At 42.2% G+C, this 15,608-nt stretch overlaps 2 protein-coding genes across 2 annotated transcripts in view; one reads left to right on the forward strand and one right to left on the reverse strand.

Moving 5' to 3' along the window:
- The first annotated feature begins 596 nt into the window (after positions 1–596).
- On the forward strand, positions 597–14,870 carry LOC119169246 (sodium channel and clathrin linker 1-like). The gene is made up of 17 exons (XM_075880755.1): positions 597–788; positions 854–926; positions 1,026–1,081; positions 1,141–1,249; positions 1,384–1,455; positions 1,523–1,573; positions 1,660–1,821; positions 2,351–2,442; positions 2,542–2,628; positions 2,969–3,158; positions 3,369–3,440; positions 6,021–6,244; positions 8,058–8,250; positions 8,808–8,944; positions 10,191–10,329; positions 10,539–10,604; positions 14,734–14,870. The coding sequence occupies exons 1-17, from the start codon at positions 748–750 to the stop codon at positions 14,764–14,766; spliced, it is 1,797 nt and encodes a 598-aa protein (XP_075736870.1). The 5' UTR covers positions 597–747; the 3' UTR covers positions 14,767–14,870.
- Positions 14,792–15,608, reverse strand: part of pix (ATP-binding cassette sub-family E member 1 pix) — a 28,994-nt gene continuing 28,177 nt past the window's right edge. The window contains exon 16 of the mRNA XM_037421073.2: positions 14,792–14,959. Coding sequence (XP_037276970.1) covers positions 14,912–14,959 — 48 coding nt within the window. The 3' untranslated portion in view covers positions 14,792–14,911. The remainder of the gene's footprint in view (positions 14,960–15,608) is intronic.

Consider the following 15,608-nt stretch of genomic DNA (forward strand, 5'->3'; position numbering starts at 1 on the left):
AATAATTTTGAAACAAATATTTCAAAAGTCATTCACAAATTCTTTGCAATTAAATGGACGCAACATCACATATGCTGTCCTACACTATGTAAGTCTACGGATTCTCGCATTTGTCCACCAGTGTGCAATAAATTTTTCGTCACACTGAACAGCTTACTTGACCAGTCATCTAAGTGAAAAAATAGTCACATATATGCCGGCTGTTCATCACGGAATGCAGCCGTTCTTACTCTAGCGCCGTCCAAACAGCCGTAAAGTAGCAGACGAACAGGTTATAGGTAGCGCCACCTACGGCGAGCGATTGAACGAGAGCGGGGACACGCGCTCCCATAGGAACCCCGCTATCTGAACAGGTCAGGAGTGTAGTAGGTCATGGTCCGGATCAAGGCGACTACCGCGCTACGCCCACCAATCCGCAAACCCTGCTCGCTGAACGTAGGAAGTGCAGACACTTATTGCTGCTAATAGAATCGCTTCATGAAACAACGAGACAAGTAAAACAACGCTAACATTAAACACTCGATTTAGTTGAATTGTCGCGTATTGTGTGATTCAGCGTATGTGCCGTATCGGCGCTTCGGTCGGCTGGTTTCGTTTGTTTAACAATGGCGAACGTAGTAGCGGCTTGTTTAAATGTCATTTCTCACGCTTCCTTCATGCGCTGATAGTGCGAACCTGCGGAGTCGTACGACCGTTGTAACAAAATATTTTAGCTGAATTTCATGTTTATTCGCATCACTCGCTATCATGGATATAAATCGGCGACGTTACAGAGAAGCGTCGCTTAGGTGAGCTAATCATCTAGCGATGCCTTTGTCTCGTTCATATGCATGCATATCACTATTTATTTCAGGACGTTCGAGCCATACCTTAAAGAATATGACTCCCTGCTGCGTTATATACTCACCGAAGTACAACACTTTAAGGTAAAGTGAGAATCGCGTGTGCGCTGTATTCCAATAGTACTTTTCTTACCTAGCATATTTGCCCCCCCCCCCCCCCCCCCTCGTTCTTTTTTTTTCCAGAATGAAGTAAAAGCACTCAAGAAGGAAGCACTCATACTAGTCGATAACAATCGCTGGTAATTATGGCGCTGTGTTTGTGCTTTGGGCTCCCTTATACTGAGCTTATTTCTTTCAGCCTACACCGAGATCTGAGGCGCCAAGTGGAACAAAACTTAGCGTCAGACCCGCCCCATAGCAATCAACTTTTAAGAGACCTTCAATCTCATTTGGACGCAGTTACAGAGGCACGTTTAATTGAATCTCCCTTTCGCTGTGATGAAATGTTACAGTATGCTTTTAATTTCGCATCTCCAGCCCTATCTCACCCTTTCTTTTCTCTCTCTCTCCTTTTTCATACGGATGATGACTACTTTTGCAGGACAAAAATATCACGTCCAAAATGCTTCAAACAGCGCTACAAGAGATTGAACGCCTCGAAGGTCAGCTAGAGGTATGAAGCAGTTATAAAGTGATTCGGGAATGTCACTGACTGTGAATAACTTCCCAATTTTTTTCAGGAAAAAAAAGACTTTGTTGATAGAGATACCCTTAACCAATGTGTAGAAAAAGTAAGTGGGTCAAGCACTTTTATATTGTGCTAAGACATACTTTTATGAACATTGCTGAAAGCTAAGTCATGTGTTTTATCATTTAGGTAAAGAGCGACTGTGAAAATAAGTATGTGGAGACGTTCCGCGAGTTGGAAAAAACAAAAAGTGAGCTCTTTGAGGCCCAGAAAAATCTTCACACCACGAAGTTGCGTATGGCACGCTACAGTGAACCAGTTTATGTTATTGAAAACCAGCTTCAGGAAAAGGTAAGCGAAGCTACGTCAAATGTGAACATGCATGCGTCTGACATTCTGTATCAGTCATACTATGTGCATCACTCCTCTATAAGTACACCCTTGCGATTTCTTAATGATCCCTAGTGATTGTTGACCACTGCACATAGTAACGTGCCTAATATAGGCGAGAGGTAACAAGAAGTTTTACATGATGTGCAAGCGCATTCATGTGCGAGCACCATCTGCTTAGAGATCCATACACACTACCAGAATTGTCTGCATGATGATATAATTAGGGAGCTGATGCAATGTCAATTATCATATGACTCATCTCATTGCTTCTGCTGATATCAGAAACTACTGTATCTTCAAATTGATGCTTGCTAGATATTAAAAAATTTGAAGAATGTACATGCTGCAACATTCTAAAGATTTAAACAAACAATTTATCTCTTATTAGTGTGTTTCTAGAAATGTTTAGAATGTGCTGGCTTACATTTCATTGAGTGAGGCTTAGCGAGAACAAGTGAATGACGTGTAAAATGGCTTGGAACTTCAGGAAAAAAAACTAGATGAGGTCCTGCAGCACCTGCAACAAACTCAGGAGAAACTAGTTTTGGCAGAAGAAGAGCGGACAGAAGCCATTTCAAGGTGCTAATTGACTGCATATTCTCTTTTTTAGTTCTTTAGCACAATTTTGTGACCTCTATTTTCACAAGTGCAATGATTCCCATGATGCTGTGATTTCAGGCTCGCAGCAGTTGAAGCTCACTTGACTAAGTCCTGCATGGAAAGTGCTAACAACTCACAAGAATTGAAGGCCTATAGGAATCGAAGGTTTGTGTATGCACCTACGTTGCACACCATTAACATTAGCAACTGACAGGTAGCGAGAGTGAACTTTTAGAAGCTATCAGAATAAATAAACATGTACAATACTCATCGATCAAAATGCAACAATTCAGTGCTAAACAGTGTGCATACTTTCGTTTTATACTTCTCCTGTTCGTGTGATGCGAGTATAATTTCAACTCAAACACTTAAATCTAAAATAGGATTACCTTTGACAACCATACTTGCAGCAACAGCTGTTAGAATAGAAGTTTAGAGGTCACGTTTCGGTTTGTGGGTACAGTACAGATAAGCTACGTGCTGAGTTGTTTCTATTAATTTACAGCAAGGCACTGCAAGAGCAACTCAGCTCTGCACTGGAGCACGCCGAGGAAAGTGTCAACATGACAGAACGAGCACTTCTTGAGAAACAAGAAGCGCAGCTGAGGAGCGATTTGCTGGAAAATGAAGTTATGGAGTTGAGAACTTCGCTCGAAGCTGTGGTGGAGGAAGCTGCTCAGCATACAGCAAATGAGGTGATGAATGCTTACTGTGTAAAACTGGAGGTCTACAAATTCGTTCGCCTTGCCAGCCTGGAACTGTAAGGATTCTTGGTAGTTGCAGTGCTGATGGTAAACCACCGTGTACTTGAAAAATTTGGAGGAAAAAAAAAAATCGCGATCTTCTTCCTCATGCAAACGTGTACATCACTTGATTTCATCCGAATTTGGCAACAATTCTTGCAGGTGGAAAAGTTCCGCGAGAAAGGAAACCAACGCATAAAGGAACTGATCAAGCAAATTGGACAGCTTCAGCAGGTGCGGGCTAACACTTTCATAGCAAGAGAGAAGTTGCATGGTGAAGATCCAAACAGGTTGTGCATGAAATTTTTGTTCTGAATATCAGTGCAGTGGAAATCTTGGTTCACATGAGCACTGAGGTGATGACATTTCAAGAATTGCATGATGTGAAAGCTAAATTACTGCCACATTTGGTGGAGATCACAGAATACATTCGGTAGACTGTCCCTGATCACTAATTATTCACTCATAACTCATGTTCACTCATAACATGTATAATGTCTTTGCATAAACATGATGCAGTATCATGTTCATGTGTGTGTGTTTGTCTTATGGCTTGAACAAGAACGTCGATATCAGAAAAAGGAGGTTATAATGAACTTACTTTACCCTCTCTAATTTCATGCTTGGCAGAGAACTCTGCCATTAGACAAAAAAGTCATACAGAAAAGCCAATCTGTCTGGCAACTAGGCTTGTGCGAGTATTTGAATGCCTTTAATATTTGAACAAATTGTTGAGTATGCGAATTCGCTTCGATTCGGATTTAAATTATCGAACATTTTTGAAGTATTCGCAATGAAATAATAAATGTATATTAATCCGCATGTCACCACCTGTAAAGGTGGTTTCGCTGCAATGTAGGGTTGCTAAGCAGTAAAAAAACCTAGTAAAAAATGTTTTGCAGGGCCCCTTTAAATTTAAAAGGGCCCTGCAACACTTACTGAGCGTGGTCAGAGAACGCTGCCGATCGGGAGTCGAGGCTACCTAGAACACGCGAGGCAAATATTGTAGCGCAGCACGTAGTCTGTAATTCACAATAAACTTTCAAAGCTAAAAATTGCTTTCCTCGGCAAATGACACCAGAAGCTCAGAAATCACTTGCCACAGCCAAGAAAGACTATACGACTCTAGTCACAGGCACTGGCTGATTTGAGCATGGCGCTCGTTGTTACCGGGGCTGCCGCTTGTCCCCGAGTACGTGCGCGATCGCACTGAAAAGCCGCGTATTCAAAAAAAAAAAAAAAAAAGATGCTCAAGGTCACGAGGTGCGTGGGAAGCATTTTATTTTGTTGTGCCCTTCCTCCCTGCTTAGCTTCCTGCTATTTCGTCGGGACAAGAAGAGAGAAGGCAATCGCAGCGTGTGACAAATTTTTGGAAATTCGCTCATACTAAACTGATTCTAGAAACTTTTCGGCGGTAAATTTGTGAGGCAACAAGCATGCTTACTGGCTCCATGGCTACTTAAAACAGTGTTGCAGGGCCCCTTTAAAAGAACATTTTACCCTCAAATTAATTCATTTCATTAAGCTTGTTATGATGGAAACTACTACTCAAGGTTGTTTCGACTTCCTTTGAACAAAAAAAAAAGGCATTAGTGAGAGTCCCTATTTAAAATTCAAAAGAAATATTGAGCAGGTTAGTCAGGTCATTTTAAATATCCTCTTTATTTTATATGTCATACATACCTTTTGAATTCAATTCGAAATTATTCGATCAGAATCGCTATTCGCTTCGGACCAAAAATTCACTATTCGCACAAGCCTACTGGCAACACATAAAATGGGGAAGGAGGTGGCACACACAGGCTCTGGCGAAGTCGGCACTGACGACCTACTGTGTGAGCAAAAAGATCGCCAAGAAGAAACCCCCGTATGACAACTCCAGGGGAGGTGCACTGCTGTTTGAGGCGCGCAGCGGGGTGCTGCGTACACATGCCCTATGGGCGAAGTACGCGGAAAGCTTGAACACAAAATGCCCGGGGTGTTACTGCACAGAAGAGACCATGCATCACGTCGTGCTTGATATCCCAGGCCTGCACCCCAGTGCGCTTCAAATCAGCTGATGAGTTGCAGAAAACCGACAAAACTCTGCGACTGCGGGCAACGCCCCAGACGAAGCTGAACGCAGACTCTCAATAGTGCTGGGTTTCCGGAAACCGGACAAGCACCCGTATTGGGAAGCGGTTGCTGCTACGAAAAGGTGTCTGGAGAGATGGTAGCACGCGCCTCGATGGTACAGCGGCAGCCATGACACTGTAGATGCAGACATTTTATTCGCACCAAACGGAGATCTACGTGTCTTTCTTTTTCTATTATTATTACTTTTGTCGGGCTTTTTAATTGGCCAAGATCCTGAAATACCGTTGACCACCCGCTACGAAGGGAAGGGCTGCAGCAATCATCATCATAGGTGAAAAGACATGCGCATTGACTAAGTAAGGATAAAAGATAGTAAAAGTTTCTTAATTATAAAAGAATATTATAAATGAAAAGATGAAACTGAAAATGGGGTACAGATAGTTAATAGAACGGCAACGCTCTCTTCTCCACATTTCACTGTGGTGCCATGCCGCATGCGGCCATGGCGGCTACTTTTTATGTCTACCTTCCACATGTTCTTTTTAATAAAAATGACGCCTACACATCCCTGTGTTGCACACTTTAGCATAAAGTGCTTAAATTTCTGGTACGTGTCATCACATGCAGTAATGAAATATCTACAGACACGGAACACTAGTGTTTCTAAACACTACACTACACTGTGCTCAACATATGATAGCACCGAGTATTACATTTAATTAAGGTAAACTTTTACAGGCCTTGCAGCAGCAGCAGTCGCTTGCAGCTCAACTGTCCGAAGAAAACAGCAGACTGAGGGAGGAGGCTGGAATGCTTCAGAAACGTCAGGCTGACTTGAGGCTGAACAGAGACCCTGCTTTTCTGGCACTTAGCCAGACTCTGATGCAGGCGGAAAGAATGTGCCAGAAACATCGACTCACTGCAGATTCTTTGCAGGACAAATTGTTACACCAAGAAAAACAGTAAGTGGTCAGGCAGGCATGGCTGAAACAGCCGTGCATATAGAAAGGCTGAAAGTCGAGGAGAACTAAGCTATGCAGACTTAAGAATAGCAGTGCAAGTTCAGAAGATGAGGTTGAACACACTCACATGCAAAATAGGCGCTGGACGTTCAGTGCTTGTGTTTTTTCGGTTAATCCTCATTTTCTAAACTTGCATGTCCATCTTATCACATAAATCAAACTAGCCTGCCAGTACATACTGAGCAACTACAGTAGACTCTCTTGAGGTGGAACCTGAAAGGACTGGGAATATATGTTCCATTTAACTGGAGTTCTGCTTACTGGGAGATAAATAGGGTTACAGTATGCAGGGATGAAACCAATCATATGAGAGGCAGTTGTTCCATCTAAGCAACAGTTTTGTTTAACAGATTTCCATTTACTGATAGTCTACTGCATATGGAGCATGCTTTATAAAAAAATTGTATGAAAGTTTACTGCTTGCTGTATCTTACACCACATGCACAGACGTGAGCAAAAGTTTGCAGACCACGGGATCGCTTGGCAGAAGGCATCGACACGCCATCTAGCGACGAGACTGCACATCTTGTTGTATCAGTTGGCCTCTCGTGTCACTCTGTCTGGCAGGGTTATGACGATCCAAGTGTAACAACTGGGTGTTGCATTCTCTGCTCCATCGACTTTGTGCTGCTCTTTTGCACAGCGGCTGCGACGGGGCCGATTCATGTGCCGGGCTCACGTTATTTACACCAGTTGATTAGCATAACTAGGCATAGCTAGCATCGCACAACCTGATGAAGCCAAGAACATAAAATTAAGCGTTCTCAGCCGAGCTTGCTTTGTCAGGTTAAGCCAAGTTAAACTTTAATGAGCCTAGTTGAATCAATGTAAGTGTAGCCGAAACTAATCAAACCTAGTTGAGCATGGTATCACCTAATAAAGTCAGGCGTAGGTAAATTTAATTAGGTCCAGTCCAGCTTCCTGTTTTCGTGTTAAGGTAAGCCTCGTTACACCCAGATGTATCGAGATAAGTGCAGCCAAATCTAATTAAGCATGGTTGGTCATGCTATCCCTTAATTTAGCTGAGCAATACTAGCTTAAAGAGACAAACCTTAGCCTGGCGCTTGAGCCGGCCCCGTTGCAGCCGCTATGTAAAATATTGGCACAAATTCGACGGAGCAAAGAAAGCGGCACCCAGTTGTCGTTTTGGCTGCGAGCGGCCTAACCGCTTCAGACAAGAGCGACATGAAAGGCCAACTGATACGACTGGACGCGCTTGTGCACTGCAGCAGATGTCAAGTCGCTAGACAGTGCGTCGATGCCTTCTGCCACGCGATCCCATGGTCTGCACACTTTTACTCGTGCCTGTACCTACATAAAAAGGTGTGCAGTTGAGCATGCTTGCGTTTTATAAAAAGACTGTAGGAAAGGGGGCTTCACCAATCATACTAATATTGCTGTGAATCGACACTTTCTCTTTAGTAGATCGGCATGGCTCACAGCAGTAGATTTAAAACAATACTACTAATATTATTCCTTTTTTAATGTAACAAATGCAATGTTCCCACATAACTACTGTGGGTAATTTATCATGCCCTTCAGCCATATGGTGGCTTTCACATCCTTATTGCCATAATATCTCAGTCGCTGCTGCTCCTTTATAGTTTTGACTCAGTAACCTCAGTCAATCAATATATCAGGCTGTCATTTCATGCCTCATCACCACCTTACTGCCCAACTGGGTAATTTCGTCAAAATACCTGTCTGCAACCGTCTCGGGTGTCACTGCTTAGTCAAGCTTTCATTCACGCAGAAGCGCCTTCAAGATAAAGCAGAGGGAGCTGGAGATCCAACGACTCCAGAATTTATTACAGGAGGCCGACAAACACGCCGACCAACTGCAGCGATCGATGGTTGAAGCTGAGCACCAAACGGCAGAGCTTCGCCGAAAAGCGCACACACTAGAAGCGGAGTGTATCGCTCTACGAAAGAGACACCCTGCCGAGGTCGGTCACAATTTCGTTTAACGAACACTAAAAAGATACAATGAGTTGTTTTAGATTGATAAACTGCACTCTGAGAACTCTAATGCCGTAAGTTTCACTGCCAAAAGTTCATTATTAGCGGATAGAAGCAAGGTTGAAGTTTCATATTTGAATTTCACGCCGTGATCTCCGCACATGACTTAAGAAGTTCCACAATCTATTTTTCATACTTTTGCGACATTGGCTCGATGAAATTTTCTGAAACTTCCTATGCTAAGTCTATGGCACCCACTGATGACAATGTACTTCAATTTTATCAATTATAAAGTACGTAGGGCCCAGTAGACGCCTCAAAATTTATGACATCTCAACGTCTGGTGAGGGAATCTAATGGTGTCGTCTCCACCTGCAGTTTCTTTTCGCGCAGTTTCTTGCTCACCAAGTGTCGTGCCGCAGTAAGAGTAATATTTTTTCGGGATTGTGAAATTGTACTTTACTAATACGCGAAAAGCATTTTGATCTTTGTCCCTTTAAGTACGAGTTGTTTGCTGTGCATCATGACCTCACCTTACGTGCAGGTGACCGCCCTAACCGAGGCACTCGATCAGGAGAAAATAGTCTACAGCATGAAGTTGCAACAGATGCAAGATACTTTTGAAAAAAAACTAATGAATGCACAGGCACTGCTACAAGCCCAGCAGGCTGTGAATGACAAGTATGCTTTCCAAACTTGCTGGCTTTTTTTACTAATAATAAATACAGACATGTGAAAATAGTTGACAACTTTGAATATTTGAATGATTACAGTATTTGAAATTGCTTTGAAGCAAACTTAAATTATTTTGAATTTTGAAGTATTCGAGATGAACAAATAACCCCCCTCTGTAGCTAATTTCACTGCAGAAAAGGGGCGCTATGCCGTGAGTACAGCTACCCAATGGATATCCGCAATGCCGCAAAGCACAATTTCCCGGCTAAATAAACATTATTACATATTACCCTAATTGAAATTCATAGTTATTATTTAGTTTAAAAGCTTGTTATACTGGCTTATATGCTCTATGTATGGTGAACTTTTGAACAATATATATTAAAGTTTGTCACTTGCATTCTACCAAAGTAAAATCCTGCTACAGTTCGAAGTAGTTTCCACTTCCCTTTGAACCTAAATGAATGACATTTGCACTTGCCTTGCTTTAATTTTAAAAACTAATGTGCAGGTTAGCTGGGCTATGACAAAGGTGTTCATTTTTTTAATATGTGATACATACTATTCAAAATGATTCAACTGAATCACTATTCGCTTCAAACCTAAAATTTACTATTTGCACATGCTTAATAAATACCCATTGATTAATGTATCGCATGAAATTTGGGTCCTGGAAGCGCATGTAGCCTATATCGCTGTCTTTTTGATCAGCTCGGTGCACTGGCTGTCGAAGTGCACAGCACAAAGAGATATCAGAAGCATGCATTGCTAGCTGAGCTCTTTGGAGTGTATTTCGTGCTTTCCATTGTATACTAGAGCTTAAACAGTAATTTAACAAAACTGAATGGTCATTTTTATGCTGTTTACAGGAGCACTGCACTGTTTAGCTACCTGGAAGTTTACTTTTGCACAAGACTGCGAAATGAAGGATAACAGCTGCACACACCTGTAAGCACCAGCACATGCATGTGTCTAGTTAGTTCACACATTTTAAATAAGGAGCATTTTATAGTTGCACCTACTTGGAAATTTGGTGTCGAAAGTATCGTTGACACCCCCACTGCGCATGCTCACGTCACGTGCCCCCTTAATAAAGTTCTTTCATCCATCCATCCATACCCAACCCATACTCAATTATGCAACATTAACGCAATACCCCCACAACTCTGCGACGTATTTACTCGAGTTCTCCCCGTGGGAAGGTGCAGGCGGCTTTTTGTTTCAACATATTTTACCTTGCTCTTCTAAACAGGTGGAAAACAGAGGCATCTAGGATGGCATCAGAATTCGAAACAGAATTGCTTGCTGCCAGAAAAAAGATATCTGCGCTAAAGAAGGCAAACATGGACTGCCAAAAGAAAGCTTACCACACGGCAAAGGAAATTCAAAAGGTGTGTCAAGCCAAATTTCAAGATTTCCTTTGAACAAATAGCCAACCTACAAGTGGGAATCAAAGTGCAGTGGATCACAACTTCACGGTTATCAATGTTTATTTTCAGGGCATGTTTTTTGGCACACATGTCAATTAGTAAAACACCTTGTATCGTAAGCTTAGCTACTACTATTAACTCATTTTTTTTTCTATCAAAAACTTTTCAAGGATAAAAGAAAAAGACACAGGGCCCATCAAGAAAGACATGGAAGTCAAGTAAAGCAAAGTGAAACAGTAAGTAGTGCTTTTTATATTTGCCATAAGTTTCAGATCACTGAAACAGCTGACTACATTACACATGTAAAGGAAAAAAAAAACACATACCCGACTACGAGGATGAACTACTTCAAGTTGGAGTTGCAGTGTACTGACATCACGTGGGGTACGCTAAGTTGTAACCATATCAGATTGAGATTGAATTCCCAGATAGCTGTGGGTCAACCCATCTCGCAGTTTGCACAACAGCTAATCAAGATCAAGAAAATCTTATTCATTTACACTCAGTGGCAATTGAGTAAAATGCCAAATCGTGCCACTCTTTCTGTTAGGAGTGTTTTCTTAACCTTGAGTTTTCCACCCTTGCTGCCTGTGATGTCTCATATTTTGAGGTAATTTGTTGAGGACTGAGATACACTTGACCCTCTCAAGAGAGAGTCATGCACCGAGGAGAGATTCTCGTCTTTTTTATATGAGCCGTCTCTTATAATCAGGGCACCACGTATGCGTATTATATTTTTATGCAGGCACACTGGTGTCTCTTATATCATTTGTCTCTTACACCGGGGTCTTGATTGATTGATAGATTTGTGGGTTTTAACTCACCATATGATTATGAAAAAATCACCATATCACCATATGATTATGAGAGACACCGTAGTGGAGGGCTCTGGAAATTTCAACCACCTGGGGTTCTTTAATCTGCGTCCAAATCTGAGCACACGGGTCTATAACATTTCCGCCTCCATCAGAAATGCAGCCGTCGCAGCCGGGATTCAATCCCGCGACCTGCGGGTCAGCAGCCGAGTACCTTAGCCACTAGACCACCGCGGCGGGGCTACATTGGGGTCTTTTATAAAGAGTTCGACTGAATGTGTATTTAGAAATAAAAAGTATTGATGGAAAATAACAGATAATAATGCCAATGAAACCGTAGGAGGTGTTCTTTGTAGCGATTATGATACAAATGTGAGCAAGGTGAAAGGGGCAAAAAGATTATGCTTGTCGGAATAGTGGACTTGAGGTTCGAAGCAAATAACAATTTTGGTAGAATAATTTCGATTGAATAGTGTATCACGTATCATAAAGATTAAATGGACGTATTTTCCATGACCTAAGTAACCTGCATAATATTTTTAAACGTTCAAACAAGGCCTGTGCAAATGCCATTTTTTTGGTTCAAAGCAAGCAGAAAAAGCTTTGAATATAGTAGTAGGATTTGACTTTCGGTAGAATGCGAGTGATAACCTGCAAGAAATATGCTACGTTTTAAAACTTACTACACTTAGAGCGTATAAGTCCCTACAACAAGCTTTTAATGTTAACACATAAACATCAATGTGGGGTATTATGTTCATTTAACAAAAGTGTGGCATTCTGTCAGTGCGGATTTTTTTTAAGTAAATGGTTTTACAACTTAGCACCCCTTCACTGCAAAGAAACCACATTTACAGGGGATCCCATGCGGATTAAGTTATTTAATTAAATGCTTTCACGGGATGGCACCCCTTCATTGTAATGAAACAACCTTTAGAGACATGCGGACTAATATATACCTGTTTGTTCATTTTGCATACTTCGAAATTTTCAATAATTTGAATTCAAATTGAAGGAAATTTTAATACTGTAACATTCATTCGAATATTTGCACAAGCCTTGCCACCAGCAGCAGCTTGCCACCAGAAGAGACTGAACTTAAAAGGTGCCCATTTTACTTCACATTTATATCATAATATTTACTACAAGTAACATCCCCTATACACCAGAACACAGCGAGCTCAGTGCTTGCTGCCATATTGAAAAGTGCGCGGCGCCATCTATTGCAAGCGCGGCAAAGCAACATTCTCAACTGCCACGCGAGCAGACGCTCTGCAAATCAAACGCGAAACTTCACAACCCGAGTGCAGCTGTAATCATGTTGCACGCTATTCCTGTGCTGTAATTTTATGCTGACTTCGTGTGAAACGTCGAGGAGACCTTTCTCAACAGTTCGGAACGTCTGCAGCACGTGCATAGCAGACTGCGGAAGCAACTTCATCAGGTACGTATTATCCAACTGAAAGAAACGCGAAAAACGTTAACTGCAGCGTGCCTTAACTGGGACAAGGCAGAATTTGTTCTGTAGCCGGCGTCAACGTAGCGCTAGAATCTGGCTCTAACTTACGCTCATGCACCACATGTGTATCAATTGCCAGTCCTGCCGGACAGTCGGAACACACACGCGGTGCGAAAGTGCCAGCCATAACAAGATTATAAATAGCTACAGTGATGCCGGCCGAAAGCACATTTATATTCGCCTAGTGACAGTCAAGGCACTTCGCAGTTCGGCCGAGTCGAAGGCCATGCTTTCCGCGCCGTGCACATCTTTTTCAATCGTGATATTAGGCCGTTACAGTTGTACTAAACATGCGCAGCGCGTGCATCCACGCGTGAGCCGTAATATGTATATCCTATTATTGACATGTGGCCTGCGAAAGAGTATGGCAATAGTTTTGTGCCGCACACTACAGGCTTATTGCACACAAATTGCTGCTGTAAAGTGGAACAGCTGGAGTTGCGCTTGACTAAACGCAATAAGTATATTTACTCGTACACTTCACCGAGCTCGTAGTTTTTCCTACTGATTGTGATTATATCCTATAGGGCAGCCGATCTCAGCGTTTTCCGTTGTGGACGAAAATCTGTGCAATAGCAAAACACCACACCGGCACGATTCCCGCGATGCGCTGTGAACTTCACAGGCAGTGCTCAGCCATTTCTTCCTCTTGTGCTGACTGTTGTCTCATCAGATGACAGCGCAGTGGTACCCAGATGACATTTTATAAGCGGGCACAGCATGAACTGGCACTTTTTTGCAGTTTAAACTACCAGAGCCACTACATGCCATGCTAGCGAGGTGCGCCTTGGAAGTTCCAAACAAATTATGACTTCTCTGGGAGCAAGGGTATACCGCCAAAGGCGCCTGGGTGCAAGATAGATGTGCTTTCGTCTATACATTTCTTGGCATTATTGTCTCTTCTCATTAATATCGTGTCTTAAAGAAAAACAAGCCCTTAATGCCACCTCCTTCTATTATTGATAAAAAGCAGCATTTAATTCTAAAGAAACCAAACATCTAACAAAGCAAGTTCTGACCATAGATCGGCGAACTCATTCACGAGTCGACTCACTCAGACTCCATATGTGAGGTTTAATATTCCAAAACCACCACATGATTATGAGAGACGCCGTAGTGGAGGGCTCCGGGAATTTCGACCACCTAGAGTTCTTTAACGTGCACCCAGATCTGAGCACACGGGCCTACAACATTTCCATCAGAAATGCAGCCGCCACAGCAGTGATTCGATCCTGCGACCTGCGGGTCAGCAGTGGAGTACCTTAGCCACTAGACCACTGCGGCGGGGCGAACTTACTCAGACTCTCAGCGAGTCCATTAGAACAAAATCTTCGCGAGTGTGAGTGATTTAGGCCAAACGAAACTTCGGTATGTATCGGGGTAAGTCATAAGTGCAAGAAACATTCCTTGAGCAAGTCTGAGCTATTTTTTTTTCCACCCTATAGCCCTATTTACTCATTTTCAACTTTACTATCATCCTTACCTGGATTCATGTTTTTACTCGCACCCATTTCAAAGCAGTGTCGTTCATACACCATTCCAATATTTATTGATCATAGGCGCAAATTAAGTCGAGGGATGCATTACCCCCCGCCCCCTTTGACAATTTCTCCAGGTTAGTTCTTAATAAATGTACCTTATGTTGCCATTTCCTTCAAGAAAGTGACCTTACTGGTTTGCGAGCACCCCCAACCTGTATTTGAAGGTAATGCATCCAGAGGTACAAACAAGAACACAAATTACTGAATATATTGACCTTAAAAGCATTGACAATGGTAAAACAAGCTAACTACAGGTGAATGGACTCACTCGGACTCTGATCAAGCCGCGGGTCTGGGTTCGGTGAGTAATGTTTAGGTGAGTGCGAGTCCGAGCGACTTCAGCTCAGGAATATTTCGGCGAGTCGGAGTCCTCATAAGCTCCACGAATTTTGCCAACCTATGGTTCTGGAAATGTTTGTTTTGCACAGAAGAGGTCAAGGTACGCAAAAACACAAATTCCTGACATTGTCACTTTTGCAACTGCCCGCAGATGCTGCAAGAACGTCACACCCTATCTGCATAGCGGCGGACTACAACAAGAGTGAGGCTTGTTTCTGGAAAACTGCCTTTTTCAAATGGCAGATTTATTCCTTCACACTAATGGCTGTGCGCTCCACGTGGCACTCCATGGCAGCTGTGCAGTGTCTCTCCCCAACTGAGCTGGTCTCTTAATCCTCGAGGAAAAAGAAGTTGCCACTCTTCTTTTGTTCTGTGTCCTGTAATAACGGCAAGGGGTGTCAGCAGAGCGGTGACTCCATACTGAGAAATTAAAAGAGCAATGTTTGCTTTGACATGAGACTACTTTCATTGCCTGCACCACATAGCTGGCAAATATTGAATTTCAGACAGCTTTGAAGAACTTCTATAAGAAATTGTCAGAAATTTTTGAAAGTTATGTGCACCGGTGGTTCCACATTAGATTAAATCAAATATGTACTACTGATTTGAATCCACAGAAAAGCACTGCCTATGAAAACAGAGTGGCACGAGGCAATCATCCTGAAGGAAAAAAAAAAAAAAAAGCACTTGTGGCAATGCAAAGCACTTTGCCAGAAAGCTGAATGCGAGCGTGACACAGATGTTCTGAATATTAGCACTTGCACAACGATTTATATCCACATTTCAAGTTCTCTTGCTTAGGGTTATACAGAATATAAAACTGACAGATGGAACAACAAAAATTTTGGGCTAATTGATGCACATACTTTAGTTTATAAGGACCCCTGACAGCGAGAGTTTTGTTTGCAAATTTTTTTACAGTAAATTGTAATTGCTATAATGCATTCTAATGTTTTGAATTAATGTTAGCATCATTCATTCAGAATGATTTTGCATGACTTAGAAATGCCCACCTAAATAACATAA

The sequence above is a fragment of the Rhipicephalus microplus genome, chromosome 2, assembly GCF_043290135.1.
Source record: "Rhipicephalus microplus isolate Deutch F79 chromosome 2, USDA_Rmic, whole genome shotgun sequence".
Taxonomy (NCBI): Eukaryota; Metazoa; Arthropoda; class Arachnida; order Ixodida; family Ixodidae; genus Rhipicephalus; species Rhipicephalus microplus.